The 20,797-nt window shown below is 42.3% G+C and overlaps 1 protein-coding gene across 1 annotated transcript in view; it reads right to left on the reverse strand.

Annotated features, from left to right (window-relative positions):
• LOC138971341 (phosphatidylinositol 4-phosphate 3-kinase C2 domain-containing subunit alpha-like) overlaps window positions 1-16,928 on the reverse strand; it is a 57,777-nt gene extending 40,849 nt beyond the window's left edge. Inside the window, exons 1-11 of the mRNA XM_070344064.1 lie at window positions 16,871-16,928; window positions 11,346-12,872; window positions 8,687-8,763; window positions 6,781-6,929; window positions 5,912-6,035; window positions 5,127-5,238; window positions 4,138-4,208; window positions 2,700-2,904; window positions 2,050-2,126; window positions 514-656; window positions 60-144 (exon numbers count right to left, since the gene is read on the reverse strand). Of these exons, the coding sequence (XP_070200165.1) occupies window positions 60-144; window positions 514-656; window positions 2,050-2,126; window positions 2,700-2,904; window positions 4,138-4,208; window positions 5,127-5,238; window positions 5,912-6,035; window positions 6,781-6,929; window positions 8,687-8,763; window positions 11,346-12,761 (2,459 nt within the window). The 5' untranslated portion in view covers window positions 12,762-12,872; window positions 16,871-16,928. The remainder of the gene's footprint in view (window positions 1-59; window positions 145-513; window positions 657-2,049; window positions 2,127-2,699; window positions 2,905-4,137; window positions 4,209-5,126; window positions 5,239-5,911; window positions 6,036-6,780; window positions 6,930-8,686; window positions 8,764-11,345; window positions 12,873-16,870) is intronic.
• Window positions 16,929-20,797: the final 3,869 nt, after the last annotated feature.

Genomic DNA, 20,797 nt, shown 5'->3' on the forward strand with positions numbered 1-20,797 from the left:
TGCACAACGCATTTCCCTTTACTGACTTAGGCGTGGTCTTACTGTGCTAATAGACTTACGGATTCTGAACAATGGAAGGCAGTCGATGGGCTGTGGCAATGTGGACGATGAAATTATCCTGTACTGCCGTCACCTCTGTTTGATCTGAAACACCCAAAGACGCTGAAATTCCAACTATTAGTCCTTTTTATATGACACGCTTGTGATCAAATAACCAAGTAAAATGTTCACCATGTGATACACTTATTAGACAGCAAAAAATTAAAACACAGAAGCAATCATTATAAAATACAGAAGCAAGCAAGAAGTATGCCAATGAAATATAGAACCAAGCAAGAAGTATGCCTTTAAGTAGCGCCTTATTTGTGATTGGAAAAAAATCAAGGTCTGCCATTTACTTTGTAGAAAGAAAACTAATGCTGGAGTCCAGAAAGTCTGCGTTATTTTTTCTGAAAGTACATGAACAATGGTACATGTGCACTTAAAACAAATTCCAGGTACGAGAGTACTTACTGTGTGGAATGTCTATGCCCAAACCCAGGAAGAAGTCGGTATGGTACGTCTGGCAGTACATTCGCACCAACTGCCTGACACCAGAAATGACTTGGTCTATCACCTCCTGAAGATCCTCAACCAAAGAACACCTGATCGCCACACTGCAACAAATTGAACAAAAGCAAACTAAAGTGGTGGATATGATGCACTGCCTCCTGAGATGAGAGGGCACACGTACCTCCCAAGAGAGGACACCTTCTTTATCCCTTGGTTATTTGATCAAAATACACCTGCAGACCTGTTTCAGGGGTGTTGCTATTTTCATGTTGGGACATTTGGCCGAAACTGTCAGAAAGCTTTAGGACATCTTGGAAAATTTTCGGCTATTATTTTGGCTCATACAAAGTCACCGCAATATTGAAGCACAAGACTCAAGAGGGGAACACCAATACATACAATCATTGTCTTTGGAACACAGATTACAGGGGCGGAGCAGTTAAGCCAGAGGGGGGTTACAACCTGGGGTCCAGGGTCCTGTTGGGGGTCTGGGGGGCAAAGCCCCCCCTGAAGCTGAAGAATTTTAGCTATTTTATAAACAATTTGTGGCTTATCCTTGATTTTAAACATGATCAATTGGTGTCAGCAGCCACTCATTATTTCTTTTAACGTTAGTATTAAATAATGGCAATTTATCTTCACTTATATCCTCTCCCGACATCATATAGTATGGTTAGAAAGAAGACATGTCGCATACTGTGACAATTAAACAATTAACTCTTCCCCCGGCTTTACACTTACAGACAGAAAAGAAAGAAAAATTCACAGACAGAATTTTTTTTTTTTTGGGGGGGGGGGGGGGGGGGGGGGGGGGTATGAACAGCAGGCAAGATGTTGACGTCTTGGGTTAAGATCGAGTCCCTTTCATGATTCTCTACTAGATAACTTCCAGATAATTCATTGCAGTTTGGAAATAGAACTTTGTTTGGGTGGACCAAACGGAAAACATAACATCACATGTTCCCTGTCAAAGATTCCAGTTCCCATACTGTAGTTACCCGGAACAAGCAGCAGGAAATCTGACCACGAAATAAATGGTCAACCCACTTCAATACCCAAAGTCATACACTGAATCAATGATGAGTGCAAACAAAACAATATCAAGTCAGATCTTGGAAACTTCCCCCGAAAATAGAGTGTGAGTGTGACTGCATCAATGGCAGGGAAAACTGGTCATGTTCATGCAAAACATGAGTGTACAAGGAAGTTGCAGACAATGAAAGTAGAAGAAGAACGTTTTGGAAACTGACTGACCTCTGAAAAATAAATCCAAAAACAAAGAGACTGCCAACGTTCCAAAATTCAGAATCAAAAAACAAGAAAGGTAGGTTGTTGGAACATTTGTTATTGACAAAACAAATAACAATATATTATATATTGTGTTATTGTGAATGTATTGTTTTGTCAATAACAAACGTTCCAACAACCTAACTTTCTTGTTTTTTGACTCTGAAAAATAGATAATTTTATGAACACTAAATTGCTGTAACTTCTTACTTGATGGCGTCCATTGTGTCCCGATCTGCCGAAGAGCCTCCTTCTCCCATCATCTTGCCTGCTCGGTTACTGGGACTCTGCCAACCAAAAGTAACAAATCATTAATGCAACTTCTATAATAGCAACAACAAATAACAGTCTTAAAAGCAAAAATACATATGTGTATTCTTTCTTTTTTGCTTGAAATGCTTTGGACTTCTGTTAAACATTCATGTAAGCTTTGCTTACAGAAAAAAACAATACATTTTCACACACACAAAACTCTCTGAGAACCTTACAAAAAAAAAATAAAAAAATTACACAATGTGAATTTGGTCTCACCTATAATAAACACAAATCTTTCTTTCTTTATTTGGTGTTTAACGTCGTTTTCAACCACGAAGGTTATATCGCGACGAATAAACACAAATGTATAACATTGAATGGACAAATACCAGCACAGATAAGCAACTGCAACAAGAAGACACACACAGACACATACAAAGACATACACTACAGATACAGACACCTGCACACACACAGTTAAGTAATACACACACACACACACACACACACACACACACACACACACACACACACACACACACACACACACACACACACACACACTACTCTCTTCACCTAACTCGTTCATCTTCACCCAATCTTACCGCCATGTCAGTCACAATTCGCTCCAGTCGATCAAGAGCCTTGGAGATGCTAATTGTCTCGATTTTTGCCAAGATGGCACAGATGGCCTTGACTGATTGGCTGAAGGATTGCAGCTGACCACGGTCAATTCCTCCTTGCAACGCTTGGTTGTTCAAGCGGTCAACAGCCTTATAGAAGATGTCCAGCAAGATATCCAGACAATCTCTGAAATGGTCAAAAACAACAACAATTGTCATTAACCAGTGTCCTTCACTTCCAGGTGTCCTTCCATGACCGGTACACTCTGGTCAAGTTAACAGGTATGGACAACAAAACATGTTGCTTATTTGGAGCGGGTACTCTCATGACACCAATCATTGCAGTTCCCAGCCTAAATTCAGACTAACAGCAGAGTGCTCAACAAGTTCTGCTCCCCCCTACCCAACTTGTTCAACCTCCTCATTCACGCACACTCTTGCCTTTGCCTCCTGCTACCTCGCTCCGATCTCACATACCTCTTACTTTCTTTATTTATTTGGTGTTTAACGTCGTTTTCAACCACGAAGGGTTATATCGCCACGGGGAAAGGGGGAAGATGGGATAGAGCCACTTGTCAATTGTTTCTTGTTCACAAAAGCACTAATCAAAAATTTGCTCCAGGGGCTTGCAACGTAGTACAATATATTACCTTACTGGGAGAATGCAAGTTTCCAGTACAAAGGACCTAACATTTCTTACATACTGCTTGACTAAAATCTTTACAAAAATTGACTATATTCTATACAAGAAACACTTAACAAGGGTAAAAGGAGAAACAGAATCCGTTAGTCGCCTCTTACGACATGCTGGGGAGCATCGGGTAAATTCTTTCTCGTCCCAACCAATATGGGACTCCCCCTAGCCCGCGGGGGGTATACCTCTTACTCTCTTCCATACTATTTCCTTCCCCGTCAGAGCAACAAATCAGCACTGCATCTTCCACATCTAGAGACAGTACGTCAAAAGGTAAAGACAGTATGTCAGCAGGTTTGGCCAGAGGATACAACCCTGGATACCAAACTCTGTTGACCTGCCGACAACCTCTGTGAGACGGTTCACTCTTCAACCAAATCTGGACTGAAAATTTAATGCGGCCATCAACACTGAACGCTGAAGAAGAAGTAGCACTACATCCAGTGTAAAATGCTTGGCCTGTCTGTAGAGACAGTATGTCAGCTGGTTTGGCCAGAGGATACACCCATGCATACCAAACTCTGCAGGCGACCTGTTGACAACCTCCGTGAGACGGATCTCTTCAACTAAATCCGGACTGAAAATTTGATGCGGCCATCAACACTGAATTCTGAAGAAGAAGCAGCACTACATCCAGTGTAAAATGCTTGGCCTGGCTGGTGCATGTAGGTTTGTACTTTCACACACGCTTTTCAAACACAGAAAATTGTGAATACATGTACTTACTGTGAGACAGCTTCATCGTCTGTCTTTATGTATTCTCTTGGGAAGTACAGCATCTGCATGTCATCATCCACCTGAAAATAAATAAATACATAAATAAACAAACCAATGGATAAATAAATAACATTGTTAAACAAATTAATAAATACAAATAATCAAAGAAAAAAATAAGGTAACACGACTGCTGAGCTCGTCACTTGAAACTTTCAATAATTATAGTCAGAGCGCAAAAGCCACTGGAACACTATGGTGAGTGAAACCTTGAAATGTTTCACTGCAAAATCACAAAGCTTACTCATGCAGCAAACTTGCATGAGAAAACAAAATTACTTGATATTGTTTATTTAGGGGTGTATTTAGGGGGGCCCGGTAGCTCAGTTGGTAGAGCACTGGACTTGTGATCGGAAGGTCGCAGGATCGAATTCGGGCCGGGACGGACACGGGTCAACTTTATGTGCAGACCCAGAGACGGAAGCCATGTCCCACCCCCGTGTCATCACAATGGCACGTAAAAGACCTTGGTCATTCTGCCATAAGTGCAGGTGGCTGAATACACCTAAACACGCAGACACCTGGGTAGCGCGACTCCGTTGCTGCTAGCTTTCCACTGGGAGGAAGCGACCCGAATTTCCCAGCGATGGGACAATAAAGTAATGAAAATGAAATGAAAATGAAAAATGTAAACTTTCATAGCTCTGCCCCAAATTTGACGACACCCTGAGACCCAAACTGCAGTCACAAGAGATAGGACCTGAACAAAAATGCGCAACCAACAGCAGGATCCTCTAGATTAGTGATGGAATTTGCCTCACAAACCAGATTAAAGGTCAACATTGGCACGCAGCAGATGCAGCTCAAGTTTCTCGTGCTGGCAACACTTAATGTAGCTGAAACTGTGGCCTCCTACTATAACCAGGCTTGGTCTCCTGGAGACCGATGTTCGGCTTTAACTGCTTGAGAGAAATCTACAGAAGAAAAATGTGTGGACTGACCGTGCGAATGAAGGGGCGGATGACTTGTTCCCTGGTGACCAGTTCAAACATCATGTCCTGGTCAAGCTTCAGACAGTGGTGGACGTACTCGAACTTGGACAGTGGTAGGTTGCTGAAACATAATGCAACAATAATAACTTCTCAAATAATGAATGAATCAATCTATCACTAAATAATAAAAGACGAATTATGCGAATTGAAATTATTTCTTTTAATTGAATAATTATTGAGAAAAAGACAACCAGCAATGTTTCTGTGGATTTGTATAGACATGTACCTCTATCAACTTATTGCACAAATCGATCAGACAACAGCATATTAGAGAGGAAATAGGGATCCTGTTTGCTTAAGAATAAGAAATGCAAATCTGCCATTCTATTTTATTTTTTTCCGTTGAAGTTTCTAGAGGATATCTCTTCAAGGTTCACCATGGTGGAACAAGCAGTAAGGCATTATTGTAAGCTCTCTGCTTGTGTCAGAAACAGACATGCTTGTTGGCCATTCTGTTTCTCTAAATGCGAATATTCTATCAATGGCAAATATGAGCTACTACACTCATTTTGTCTACGCTTGTGTGTTTGTGGGTGTGTGTGTGCGCATGCACAAGTGTTTTCATGTGTGTGTCTGTGTGTGCGTGCCATGCCTGTACATTTTTTAAAAACACTGTGTGTTCACACATGAATACACGGATTGTGCATGTGTGCGAATGCGCCTCCATAAGTTTGTGTGAATTTAAGTACATGCAGCCTGTTGAAGAGAAAAGATCCCAAACACAACAAACTCACTTATCGAGATACTCGGCCCGATCGTAGACCTTGAGCACAAAGTCTGCGGCTGTACGTTGCTGACCGTGTGTAGGAGACGCACTGTACAGCACCTGGCTGATGACATGTTCCACCAGTGTATTGGCTGAAACAACACAAATAATGCACATGAAGCTTGCATGACACGTTTTCTTGCTGTGTTGAATATTAGTATGGATCCACAAATATGCATACACACACTAAAAGTAAAACACACATGTGCACGTGTGCGCGCGCACACACACACACACACACACACACACACACACACACACACACACACACACACACACACACACACACACACACACATACACACACACACATACACACACACACACACACACACACACATACACACACACACTCACACACACATACACACACACACACTCACACGCACACACACACACACACACACACACACACACACACACACACACACACACACACAAACACACACACACACACACACACACACTTAATCAAATAATTTTCCATAGACACCCCACAATCAAGTGATCAAACACATGTTTTTATGCCAGACAATCAATTCAACTGCTAATCCCTTACTGACTGCGACTCTTACACTGGTTTTGATACCGAATGCCTAACCAGCTGTCTGTTACATGTAACATTGAAGACAACCTGTCACCTTTATTTTTTTTCTTCTTCTTTTTAAATAAATGTAAATCTATATTCTCATGTTAAATAAGTATCGCAGGGATGAAAGCTGTTGTGAAAATAAAAACCGCTTTTAAATTTCATAATTCTGGAACTTTCATCCCTGCTAGCACTGTTTAGTTTGTTCTAAATCCAAAGACAGCATTTTCTCTCTTTCAAGAACTCACTGTCACAGGTGAAGGCCACAGGGTCAGGGTCAAAGGGCAGATGAATAACGACCTTGATCTGAAGCGAGGGCGTATGAGTGGTGTGGATGGGACTGAGTAGATATCCAAGGTTTGTCTTCTCCTCTTTAGAAGTGTACTTTGACTTCAACCTGCCGCAGAGAAAAATGTGACTTCAACAGAGAGAATGTGTCGTAAACTTGTTGAGTGATTCTTTCAGCTTGACCTGTCAAGGGAAATGATTAATAAGTGAGGGAAGTACAGCAGACTTCCACTAACTCGCGGTCTTTGGGGTCCAAAGATTTTTGATCGTGATATATCTGATTCGCGATGCAGTTTGGGGGTCTAATTAAAGGGAAGAAACCGCGTTCTCTTCTGAGTCAGAGAAAAACGCGGTTATTTCCCTTGTTGGTCACAAACAGCCTGTGAGCATCACGTTGGCGCGTGTGCGTTTGCCGTGTGAGTGCATGTGTGTGTGTGCGTGCATGTGTGTATGTGCGTGCGTGTGTGTGTGTGCGCGTGCGTGGGCATGCACGCCTGGCATGTGGTTGTGCTACAATATTCATGTGTATGTGTTACTGCGTTTCTCGCAAGTGTGACGCTGCTGTTGGCAACTAAGTTCTCAAAAGATTTGTGTGAGTCTGAGTTGACATGCGTTTTGTCTTTGGCAGAAAGCATGTAGATTTCTTCTTTGATTGTTTGCTTTTTCTGCCACTTGCTATAAGTTTAACGCAAGAAGCTGAAGCACTTCATGGCGCCTGTAGAAAATCCGGGGCGTCTAGCTGAGATCGCGATTAGCAGGACTCGATTGTTAAATTGCATGCCTGACTAGATTGCAAAAGACTGAAGCGCAGTTTAAACACTTGATTGGCGCCTGTGGCCACCCGGACCGTCTAGCAGAGATCGCAATTAGCTGGACTCGAGTGTTCAACTGGCCATACTGACTGGTCAGACACTTAATTAACCTCTATGGGCACGTGGCCAATTTGACGATACCGATCGTGGCATGAAAGTTCTTGACTGAGTGGGGCACGTGTGCCTGAAAGGTTTGTTTTTCTTTTGTTCGCAGGTCTCGATCAACCCGTAATGTACACAACCTGAAAACACACACACACGTAGAACACTATTTGGAGAGACTGAGGGAGAGAAAGAGAGACTGATAAGATGAAATGACAATTTACTGCATGAAGAAAGGCCATCAGACCCACAGAGAGATAGCGTGGTTATGATAGAAAAAAATTCATTATCTGTACTATTTTTTGGCCTTTACGTGACTAATTTTGTAAAAATAAAAAAATAAAAAAACATTTTTAAAAGGTCGGTCCTCTTTTTTTCGGGGTCCAAGAGGTCTCCGCGATATAGCCAAATTTGCGATTTAGTGGACCGCGAGTTAGTGGAAGTCTGCTGTAGTTCATACGTACAACACACAAATATATTTATATATTCACATTATTCGTTAATTTATACTTTCTTTCACCTTTATCAATACATGTATACTTGTACCTTTGTTCAAATCCAGGAGAAGGCTTCAGAAAATGAGACTAAGAGTAAGACACAGAGTGTACATGCATGATTGCCTGCGTATGTGTGTGTGTGAGCGTGTGCGTGTATAATGCAAGTGTATACATGTGTGTGTATGTGTGTGTCTGTGTGTGTATACATGTGTGTGTGTGTGTGTGTGTGTGTATACATGTGTGTGCGTGTGTGTGTGTGTGTGTGTGTGTGTGTGTGTGTGTGTGTGTGTGTGTGTGTGTGTGTGTGTGTGTGTGTGTGCATGCATGTCTGTGTGTCAGAGAGGGGGAGAGAGAGGGAGAAAGAGAAAGAGAATATTAACGATTGTGTGGCTGTAGAAAAGTCAGAACTCAATCAATCAAACAATCAATTCACCAATCCATCAAGGGATACTTACTCTGCAACCATCTGACAAAAGGCATCTGACTCAGCATCGATGAAAGTTCTTTTTCGAAGCTTTTCGTACCGTGCAGTCTGACAAAAAACAAACAGAAGCACACACGTAAAACATGTAATCAAACATATTACTCTTGAAAGTCAAATTATGCTCAGTTTTCTAGTGGTACCTCCCTTTACCACCCCTCTCTGTTACGGGTCCCTCAATAATACGACCGACTTTTCTCTGACGGATTTTTTCTCCTTCTTTGTCTTAGTATTTCTCACCTCCGTACTACGTCCCCCTCTCTGATACGACATACGACCGTCCATACGTGGACTTATAGTTATAACGACTTTTCCCAAAATTATCATGGGTTTGGTTTACTCTAATTATATCTCCAGTCGAATCAGTGCGCGATACGGACGATCAAAACTTGCTGAAGCCACGGGTTTTCGTTTCTATTTCAGGTCATTACTTTATTATGACTCTAGATAAAGCTCATTTGCAAGATCGCTGCTTCATTTCGCACAGACCTGTGCAGTAACTCTTACCTAAAAACACGCAAAGTTACAGAAACGTCATGAAAGTAATCCGCACATCGAACCAAAACCGAAAGTTGTGGTGACGTCATGACATTTATGTGATGTACGTCAGCGAAGCACGTGCAAGTGTTTTCTGTCAAGCTAAAAATGGCCGACACCGGAACAAGGTTTCGAAATCTTGAACTTTTTTTTGTTTTCCCCGATCCGTGACCAAGTGACGCGATATATACAACCGCGCGTTTGGTTGAATCAATACATTCTCCTCAGAATCCCGTCAGTGAAGTTTGAAGATGAGTAGTGGAGTGTCCTAAATTACTCAACTCCCTGGACAGTCCGAAGTGCAGTGATGTCCCTTGAAGGAGCGAGCGTTTCATCGTGAAAACTGACGCTTTTCGCTACAATGTTACATCAGTTTCAACACACTGCCGCCGTTCTTTACGTTCGGTACCTTGCGTTTGGGACACTGTGTCTTTGTTTTTAAAGGCTGCCATACTCGTAGCATATATTGTTTACATGTGCCAATAAGGCTGTAGCTTTCGAACACAGAAAAAATTATTTCAGTATTGCAAAGTGGTGTTGATAGTGTCGAATGTAAACAGAACAGTCTCAAACGCCATCTTTGGTTTACGAAACGTCACGAAGTGACGTCAACGGTCTACAAATAGCCCAAGTCCTGGTGAACTGTTGCTAAACAATGCAATACAGAATTAATTATTTCTCGTAATTGGTAAGGACTTCAAACCTAAAACTTTGCAGGAAGCTTAATTTATACATTCCCGCAACTATGGGAAAAGCCTGGAAGTAATTAAACCAATTAAATAGGACTATGTCAGCCTTTAACCAAATCCTTGCTGGGTATCATATGACTGTGATTAGTAACTGGTAATGTTATCGATATCGTCATCGATGTGCATGCTTTGGGACCGCATGCTTTTGTTCGACCTCAGTGTGTTCATTGCAAACCTAAACTCTTGAATAGTTACGGTTTTTTGTTTGTTTGTTTGTTTGCTTAACGCCCAGTCTACCACGAAGGGTGATATCAGGGCGGTGCTGCTTTGACATTTAACGTGCGCCACACACAAGACAGAAGTCGCAGCACAGGGCTTCATGTCTCACCCAGTCACATTATTCTGACACCGGACCAACCAGTCCTAGCACTAACCCCATAATGCGAGTCGCCAGGCGGAGCAGCCACTAGATTGCCAATTTTAAAGTCTTAGGTATGACCCGGCCGGGGTTCGAACCCACGACCTCCCGCTCACTGGGCGGACGCCTTACCACTAGGCCACCGTGTTGCGGTATAGTTACGGGGTAAGAAAACTTTGTGTTGGTAATTAATTGAATAGAAAACTGGTTACCATAATCGTTTAAGTAAAGAATATCATTACTTTGTGGGCAGCATCAATCAAAACGCCCATGTCATTCAATCCGGATCAGTGACGGACCCGGATCGACATGAACATAACAAACTAACTCCTCCATGTTACGACCCCTCCATGTAACAACCGAATTTCGGTAACATTTTCAAAGTCGTTGCATAGAGGTACCACTGTATTACATTTACAAAACCACTTTAAAATGTTACAAATGTATAAATGGGGTGGTAAAGTTTACTTGTGGGTTCCAGTTTCTTCACAATGAAAGAGCTGACCGGCTCTCAAGATTTGCACTTTTTCCTTGTAATCAAAATGCAAAATTGATTCTTCAAAGCAATGTCATCTCCACTAAACAACTTCAAATTCAGTTCCATTCAGGCTGTCAATGCACACCTGTGCTTTCATACAGGGATATATATATCCTTTGGTGTCAGTAGTCTGCAAAACGCAAATTAACACTCCTTTCAAATTATTGAAAACTTTGCCGTCATTTCGACTGAACTGACAAACCATTTTTTTTTTAAAGTGATGTCAAGAATTACTGCTTGAAAGTTCTAATACCTGTCAAAACTTTTGTGACCCGATCCAAATTTACCAAAGAAAACAAATCCTAGCAAGATCTCTGACATATTACGCTTGGTGACACTGTATAACACTCCAGAGGAAGATTATTTTATACAGACACATTGTACTTCCCTTTGTTTATTACAACTCCACAGGAAGATTTTTCTTTTTATCTCTCAGGTTATCCTTGCTTACCTCTTCTTTTTTCTTTTCCAGGGCAGCAGGCGGAGGAGGGCGTGGTGGTCCCGCCGCACTATGTGTCTGTGGCTGCTGGTGACTCTGCAAGAAATCTTCATCAGATGTTCCAAACATCTGCTCGGCTGTAAGCACCTCAAAGCCGATGGGTCCGCTCTGTCGCAGTGGGTCTTGCTTCTGAGACGTGGAAACACCCCAGATTTCGTTTGACTCTTTTCGTATGTGACGCCGCAGCTCGGGTGGTGGTCTCTTATCGCCAGATATCGTCGGGAAGGCTTCGCCGAAGGTGTAGTGCTGTCTGTTGTCATGCACGGACACCGACTCCTTGCGACCTCGCTCGTACAGGGGGTCAAAGAAGTCCAGAGACAGGTATTCATGCTCAGGGAGCCCCGGTTTGAACTCGATCAGGTCACTGTTTTCGTCAAACTCTTCCGCTGCCTCTTCCGCAGTTTGTTCAGCTCCCCCTTCAGCAGGGAGTCCTTCCACACCGGACCTGTCCAGTTCCAGCATGTTCCCCCAGCTGGCTGCTTTGGGCATGCTGACCTGGAGGTTGAGAAACTGACTGGTGGCCGGGTGACCGTTCCCCATGGCACCACCACCACTGCTAGAGTTAATTCCATAAAACGTGTTGGCAGGCTGGCCTAGTCCGGAAAACCCCAGCCCACCACTGTAGAAACTAGCGCCTCCGTTAATGCCAGCCCTGGGGAAGGCTGCGCTAGCACCACCGTTGCCCTGGAAACCGCCATTTCCCGGGAAGGCACTGACACAAGTCTGAGGGACACCCGGCACCGGGCTCGTTCCCGTTGTGACAGCAGGTCCCATGTTGCTGGAAGCCCCGAACGCCGGACTGCTACGAGCGTCATACAGAGATGCATTCCAGCCATACCCTCCTCCCACCCCCATGTTCGGGGGGTATGCCCCGTAGCCAGCTTGCACCGGGTACACAGGCGGCTTTGCCGTGCTCGTCCTCAGATCTCTAAATGCACCGCTGATGTCTGGGTAAATAGAATCTGTTGGTTTGGGTGTCAAGTCCTCCATGGAAGAGCTGTGACTCCTTTGCGTAACTGTCAGGCCAGACGCTTCAGGTATAGTGCCAGTGAAGTCGATGCCCTGCAGTTCCTCCAGAAAACGGGACTGGTTGCCGCTCACTTCTATGGAGTAGGGCCTTGGAGGCTGGTTGGCGTCAAACCCCATCAGGGCGCTGTCCGCCGTGTGCAACGAGTGGGTTTTAGACAGTGTGAATCTTGCACCAGAACTTTGGACATCTTGGTTCGTGCTAACCTTTCTAGGGGGAATTGGGGGAATGAAACCAGCGACTTGTGCCCCCTGTTCTGTTGGAATGGGGGATCTGCGGCGAGGGGGAATGGGAGGGGGTTGTAGCGCTGGAATGCCATCTTGACGACCTGGCGACGCCATGACAACGATTCTCAGAGGCGATGTCTTTCAACTGGTGTTAGCTTTCCAGACAAACTGTTGAGAGGCCTTCGTCCATTTCGCCAGTACGTAATGGCTAAAAATCTTCAATACCTGAATTAAAAAGGCACACATTTAATAATCAGTTGTTATGTGATGAAATCAACTGATCAAATAAACACAAATACAGAACGTTCACATGCACACAAGTTTAAATTATGTCAATGCATGGTTACCGATGCCACTTTAGTTTGAAAAGCTGCAAATACAATGTTTTTCTTCTGTGTTTGTTTGTTTGTTTGCTTAACGCCCAGTCCACCACGAAGGGTGATATCAGGGCGGTGCTGCTTTGACATTTAACGTGCGCCACACACAAGACAGAAGTCGCAGCACAGGCTTCATGTCTCACCCAGTCACATTATTCTGACACCGGACCAACCAGTCCTAGCACTATAACCCCATAATGCCAGACGCCAGGCGGAGCAGCCACTAGATTGCCAATTTTAAAGTCTTAGGTATGACCCGGCCGGGGTTCGAACCCACGACCTCCCGCTCACTGGGCGGACGCCTTACCACTAGGCCACCGTGTTGTGGTTTTCTTCTGTGTCAAAACATTCTTTATAACAATGAGAACAACTTACAACAAATTCTCAGAAAGTTGGAAATGACTATTACAAATTTTAATGTTAACTGATGATTTATCTCATTTCTATCTTTCCTGTATCTTCATGAGAATCCGTTTGCTTAAGTGGCATATCCTTGTATAGGATCCTAAACTTATATGTATAAATTTAAATATGTAAACATTGAAAATAGAGCATGCTCTCTAACTAGTAACTGGTCTAAACACCAAAGATCCTTGTTTATGACCTTGACAGCATAAAACTACATGTACAATCAAAGTTGATCTATTCAACAGTACATAATGTACAATATAAATCACAACACTTCGTGTACATCCTGCTTGTCAGTTTGTTAGTGTCTAGTGTCACACAGACAATTTCAGTGGTTTCCTTTCCTGTTCTGTGATTAAATCAAATGTTCCACCACAATGTTCATTCCTGACTGTGCTTAATTGTTTAAAGAGTTTTTAATGTATTAATTAATCCGCGCAAGTATTTTAGAGTATTACTAACTCATCTGTGAGTCTATTATTATCAACACATAAAACAGCTCCTTTAGTTAGTTAGCTTTTGCTTTTCGGGACCAGCGGACCATAATAGGCCAAATCAGGACCCCCAAAACAGCTCCTGCTTAAACAGATCCACTGGAAAAGCGAAGGTCATCTTTTTTTTTATATAAAACGTCATAAATAAATTAACAAAAATTGGTAATTACAGTAGAACTATTAACACTAAAAGTAAGCTTAGTTTGAGTATAAGTATCACAAATTTAGTGAGTTTTGTTTGAAATTTGCGCATACGATAATTATTGCATTTCAGTAAACTTTTAAATTTAAATTTATCTTACCAGATTTCATTAAACACACAGACACACGCAGACAGACAGACACATACACAGACACACATGTGTATCTCTCTCTCTCTCTCTCTCTCTCTCTCTCTCTCTCTCTCTCTCTCTCTCTCTCTCTCTCTCTCTCTCTCTCTCTCTCTCTCAAAACTATACCATTTTCTTGATAGCTCTATCTCTGTGAAAATTTGCAATGGAAACAAAAATCATGATTTTAAAGAGATATATATTATATGGGTTGTTCTCTAGAGCTGGGTACCATACTGTGGCATTGGAGTCCAAACCTGAACTAACTTCAAATTCATCAACAATGTGTTCATAGGATCTTTAGGGCACTGTGAGCATAAAAAATAAAGCTATTTCGTGAACTTGAAAAAAATCTTACCATTAGCACAGCAACGAATGGTCAAAATAACATCGTAACATGAGCGAGCAGATCAGAAACGAAACTTCAAACCGTCGGCTAGTGGCGACGTTACCACGCAGCAGTACAATGTGTGCCTAGATTCCTTCACCAAGAATGCTGTGTAGTTTGCTACAAAAGAAGTTTGCTACAAGATCATTTTGATTGAAATAACAGGACAAACAACGATCAAACATCGTAACAGGAAAAAGGGGAAACCAAATGCTCTGACAGTTTTGATGGACAGATTGGAAAAACTGGACGTTATTTGCTTTTTTCTTGCGTTCTACACGCCTGTTACAAAGTGTGCTAAAGTAGCGACAGCCAAAAATAGTCGTGCGTTTGTGATAAGCGGGTCTGGGTTGTGCAATAAAGTTCAGGCTGCTGTGAAACGAGACGTTACAAAGTTGACCACATACAACTATGGTTAATATTTCAGATTGTGTTGATCTTCTGCAAACAGTACTCATTCTACTGAAAATGCATGTGTTTATGATGAGTTACAAACTGTTCATGGGCTTTTTCGTGTTTCTTTCATTCCGTACGACCCAGTTATTGCTTCATCCAACAGCATGTCACAAATTACCCGCCATTTAGGCCTCTCGATTGGTCGTATTTGCCCTAATTGCGAATACACAAAACATTATTTTTTGTAGTAAAAATATTGTTTAATAGCTTTAACATTACCAAGCAACATTCAGACGCACATAAAGAAGCGTAGTAACGAACAAACTGTCAAACTTATTATTTCAATCCAATGACCCTCTGTGGTACCCAACTCCAGAGAACAACCCATATATAATATATTATGCATATTAGCTTCTCTTTGAAATCTTGGTCCCGTCCGAGGAGGGTCTGATTTCCCAAATAGGGTTGTCTGTGAAGGGACACTTTTCTCTCTCTCTTTTGCTCTGTTGAGAGATTTTTATAATCTCGAAAGTAAGTCTCTGCTGACTTTCAGTTGTTTCTTCCACAATATATTAGAGTTAGACAAACAGGAAGAAAATAAAGCATTTAAATCTTAGCATTGTAATGTTAAGAAAACTGTACCAAACAGAAAATAGACATCCTCTTAGTCTTACGGCATAGCTGATCAGGCTTATCACTATCAGTATCAGTCTCCCGTTTCTTTAACGCAAGAATTAGCGAGTGAAGCGAGGAAGTACTGTTTCTTGGGGAATTCTCGCCGCGAGGAACGCTAGGATTTTAATTGGCAAGCAAAGGCTAGCATGCCTTCGAGGTGCTTGCTACAAGAGAAAAATTGGCGGCCGCGCAGCTGCCAATCCGATAGGCTGTCCATGGCTGTTTACCGACCAGTGCAGATGACCTTTTCATTATCAACCATTGGTGGTCAATTCTTGCGTGGCTATAGCCATCAAACCGTTTCATAATTATACACTCTCGCTTCCTAGTTCCGCGAGCGGCTAGCCGCAAGCATGTCTTGCCTTCTGTAATATTTCTTCAACAACAACACATGATTGCACGCACGCTCAAAGTCACATGCACACACCACAAACACAGAAAACTTAAGAATAAGAGGAAGACTCCGAAGAGAGAGAGAGAGAGAGAGAGAGAGAGAGAGAGAGAGAGAGAGAGAGAGAGAGAACACCCAGACGTTTTCTTTCATATTTTCAGTTTTTGCTTCAAGTTCAATCAAATCCGTTGGCAGTTATTTATAATTGCTTCATGTAGGTACACTGTACACTGACCCTACCCTTAAATAGGTGTAAAAGTAAACTTTTATTACCATTGAACTAGGACATTATACCGTCCAACCATACTGACCTCTACCAACAGGACGTCGTGTCTTGTGCTTAAATCAATGGGACTGGGGATTGTTCGGCTCGTATTCGTAAGAGTTTCATACTTAGTAATAGCTAGTACACTGACCAGTGATAGGCTAATCTGTTGATTTGTCTTAGAAGCCTCCTTGCATCACTATCTTAACCCTGGCTGAATGCACGCAGAGCAAATACATTAGCCTTACGCATAATATCAACGCATATCAATACATTTAAAGTTTCACTGTCATGTAAACGTCTGTAGAAACGTGAGGACGAACCAGGGGGGCGAGAGACACACAATCATAACAACAAATCGTGAAAAAGCAAATTTTGATTCCGATTAGCCGCGTATTAACTACAATTAGACTTCCATTGAAAAGCTGTACCCATAATGAGCTGAAAAATAATCAGAAGCTACAACAAAGCCGTGGAAAGGAACCTAAATGTCCACTTACCAGATGCACAGAATAACTTTCAGCTGGGTAGAGCCAAAGCTCTTGGGAGAAGTTTCGCCATACTGAGCAACCTGTCGATAAAATTAATGTTCAAACAATAAATATCAATTAAAACAAAAGTAGAAATGTATATGCGAATATAACCTGCAATGTGTGTTTATAATAAATAAAGGCATCACAAATATTCAAATTAATGAAGTTTCCAAACATTTTATCCAATAAATCCGTGAAATTATCGCTAGGTTTTGTCAAAGGCACAGGGGACGTAAGTGCGATCGACTCTTGATTTCAGGAAGAGGCGTAGACTCAATCGCTGAATCGAAAAATTGCTGTTCCACCAGCTCATCATCAATTAAATGTGCGCATACAAACGCAGATTTTTTTCCCTGCTTTTTTGGTGGCATTTTATTGTTGATAAAGTCTCATACAATGGCAGAGTGAGCATGATTAGCCTCAGGAATGGGGAGGGAAAGGGGGGGGGGGGGGGGGGATAGGGAGCCAGAGACTATGAGAGAGAGGAAGAAGATTATATTATGATAGGCTTACGTGCACATTTACATATACTTCATTTAAGAATTGGGACTGTGCAGTTTAAAAAAAACGTCTATCTCTATTTGTTTGTTTTGGTCAAAATGAAGAATGCTGCGTTTATCATTGTACTGATTTCAATGTTTATCACTGAGCTTTTTCACTTATAGTTATACACTTGCTTATACTTACTTAAAAGCGCAGTGCTTTGCAAACCAAGCAGTTAAACACGCTATGTATCTAAAAAGGAATTGAATACGTAAAAAGGGGTTGCCAGCTTCCCTCCTTTATCAATTTACAAAACCAGGTCAGGCTCCGGCCTGTTAAGCAGCGGAGACAACTGCGGAACAAAAATGTAAGAGGTTATAAATGTTTGGAGTTGTATCCCCTGCTTCATAAGGCGCCTTAGCTCAAACTGGTGCTATTATGAGTGTAAAAACACACACAAACAGTACATGTAACCAAACAAAGTGATCAATAAGATAAAATACATATCCCGCCACTGAGTCTATTCAAAGTTTTGCCGGTCTCTGTGGAATTGCCGGTCATTAAACATAGCCGAAAGCCGCAAACCCAAACGTTTAAACAAGTCGCGTAAGGCGAAAATACAACATTTAGTCAAGTAGCTGTCGAACTCACAGAATGAAACTGAACGCAATGCCATTTTTCAGCAAGACCGTATACTCGTAGCATCGTCAGTCCACCGCTCATGGCAAAGGCAGTGAAATTGACAAGAAGAGCGGGGTAGTAGTTGCGCTAAGAAGGATAGCACGCTTTTCTGTACCTCTCTTTGTTTTAACTTTCTGAGCGTGTTTTTAATCCAAACATATCATATCTATATGTTTTTGGAATCAGGAACCGACAAAGAATAAGATGAAAGTGTTTTTAAATTGATTTCGACAATTTAATTTTGATAATAATTTTTATATATTTAATTTTCAGAGCTTGTTTTTAATCCAAATATAACATATTTATATGTTTTTGGAATCAGAAAATGATGGAGAATAAGATGAACGTAAATTTGGATCGTTTTATAAATTTTTATTTTTTTTTTACAATTTTCAGATTTTTAATGACCAAAGTCATTAATTAATTTTTAAGCCACCAAGCTGAAATGCAATACCGAAGTCCGGGCTTCGTCGAAGATTACTTGACCAAAATTTCAACCAATTTGGTTGAAAAATGAGGGCGTGACAGTGCCGCCTCAACTTTCACGAAAAGCCGGATATGACGTCATCAAAGACATTTATCAAAAAAATGAAAAAAACATTCGGGGATTTCATACCCAGGAACTCTCATGTCAAATTTCATAAAGATCGGTCCAGTAGTTTAGTCTGAATCGCTCTACACACACACACACACACACACACACAGACACGGCACAGACACACACACACACACACACACACACACGCACATACACCACGACCCTCGTCTCGATTCCCCCCTCTACGTTAAAACATTTAGTCAAAACTTGACTAAATGTAAAAAACCGGCCATTATCACTGATTCAGTCGAGAAATTTTTTCCGTCAGTACAAAAGCCGATGTGTTATGTGGGCTGTGAAGGGTGGTTGCGACCCTCTTGACTGAAACACTAGCCGGTCAAACATTGTCAGTCAATGCCGCCGCACTTCAAGAGTTATTACATATATCATGGGTGTCACTGCGAAAAAATGATGAGCTCCATTGTCAGTGCATATTCTGCAGGACAGGTGTCACGAACTGAAACCTTTGCTGAACAATCCTTCTCATTGCGGTCAATGCGCATGCGCCAATCTTGGACTTAAAAAAATGAGACCCTTTGACCGAACGAACCATGGGTTAGGGTTAGGCCCGGGTTAGGGTTAGGACTGATTAGGGTAAGGGCCATGAACAGCCAATCAGAATTACAGCTGCGCGGCCGCCATTTATTTCCTCGCGTGGCGAGCACGTCCAAGGACCTTAGCGTATCACCAATTCTTGTCCCAAATAGAAATATTTTCTGAGAGAACGTTAACTCCCCCCCCTTTAGTTACGTCCAAGGCATGCTTGCCTACTCTCGTCAAACTAAGTTCTACCGTTCGTTGCGGCGAGATTTGCCCAAGAAACGCTACTTCCTCGGCCCACTCGCTTCACTCGCCATTTTTTGCATCGAAGAAACGGGGGACTGGTGCCATCATCTCCAGTACAGGTGTGCCCCAGGTCCAAGACTTCATAAAATAAAAGTAAAGTATTTTGTTATGTTATCTTTTTTGTTTGTTTCATAGTTGCTTTACAAATCCAGTTGGAAACAGTTTCTTTGTTGAACCATAACCATATAACCATGCAGCACAATAACCATATCCAACACCAAAACTTGCACTGATTAATCACTAACACTGCCAAGCCTGAGTGGAAGACAGGCTATAATTTTGGGGTGTATGGGGTGTCTGGTGAGAGGTCGGTGGCCCCTTTGTAAACTTGGCAGCAGCTCCATTCTCAGTGGGATGGTCAGGAACACTGGTCCTCCACCAGCACCCAACCAGTCTCACTTCTGGTTCCAACCTGAAAACAGTGTCAGCTTTAGTGAGCAGAAGACAATCATCAAGGCATTGATGAGGCCAAGGACAAACAGAGATGACTACCACACAATGTCCAGAGAGCAGCAAGTCAACCTCATCAGGCTGCGTACTGGCCACAACAGGCTCAATGCTCACATGAACCGAAAGTTCAAGCTGGCGCCATCACCAACCTGTGCCTGCGGTCAAGAAGACCAAACAGCGGAACACATCTTACAGCGATGTCCCTTACTAGATGAGGAACGAAAAGAAGTGTGGCCGTCACCAACTCCCTTGCAGACCAAACTATACGGCAGTCGACAGGAGTTGGAGAAAACGACAACATTTATCACCAGTGCTGGACTGATTGTGTAACCTCTGCCGGAACGCCAAGAAGAAGAAGACTTCTGGTTCCAAGAAAGCTGTTAAAACAGCGGCCACACGCTGGTACACCGTCTCTGCTGGCGGGCAGTAAACGAAGTGAGGGGCTGATAATTCGACTGATTGTACTTGCATGGTGTCTTTGTTTACATACACCATACTTTACCACATAGGGATTGTTCAACTTCCATTAGTCTTGCGAGGCACTTGCCGCACACGCACGAACGCGTCTGTGTTACAGAGAAAGAGACCTAGAGAATAATTATAGACTTTTTTTGCACAGAAACAGATTTTATTATCATTCTCCTTCCAATTAATAATAAAAAGCGGCGCTGTGAATTTCACTGTCCATATCAACTCCCATAGTCTACCTTGATAGGTGATTACTACCAGATAGCATGTTTATTCCAAACGGCATCCTTTGCTTTTGCAAGTAATCACAAACTGTCTAATTTAAGTGCCCTTTAGCCCATTGTTGGTCGATCCCCATTCACCTGAAC

This window comes from Littorina saxatilis, linkage group LG7 (assembly GCF_037325665.1).
Source record: "Littorina saxatilis isolate snail1 linkage group LG7, US_GU_Lsax_2.0, whole genome shotgun sequence".
In the NCBI taxonomy this organism is placed as follows: Eukaryota; Metazoa; Mollusca; class Gastropoda; order Littorinimorpha; family Littorinidae; genus Littorina; species Littorina saxatilis.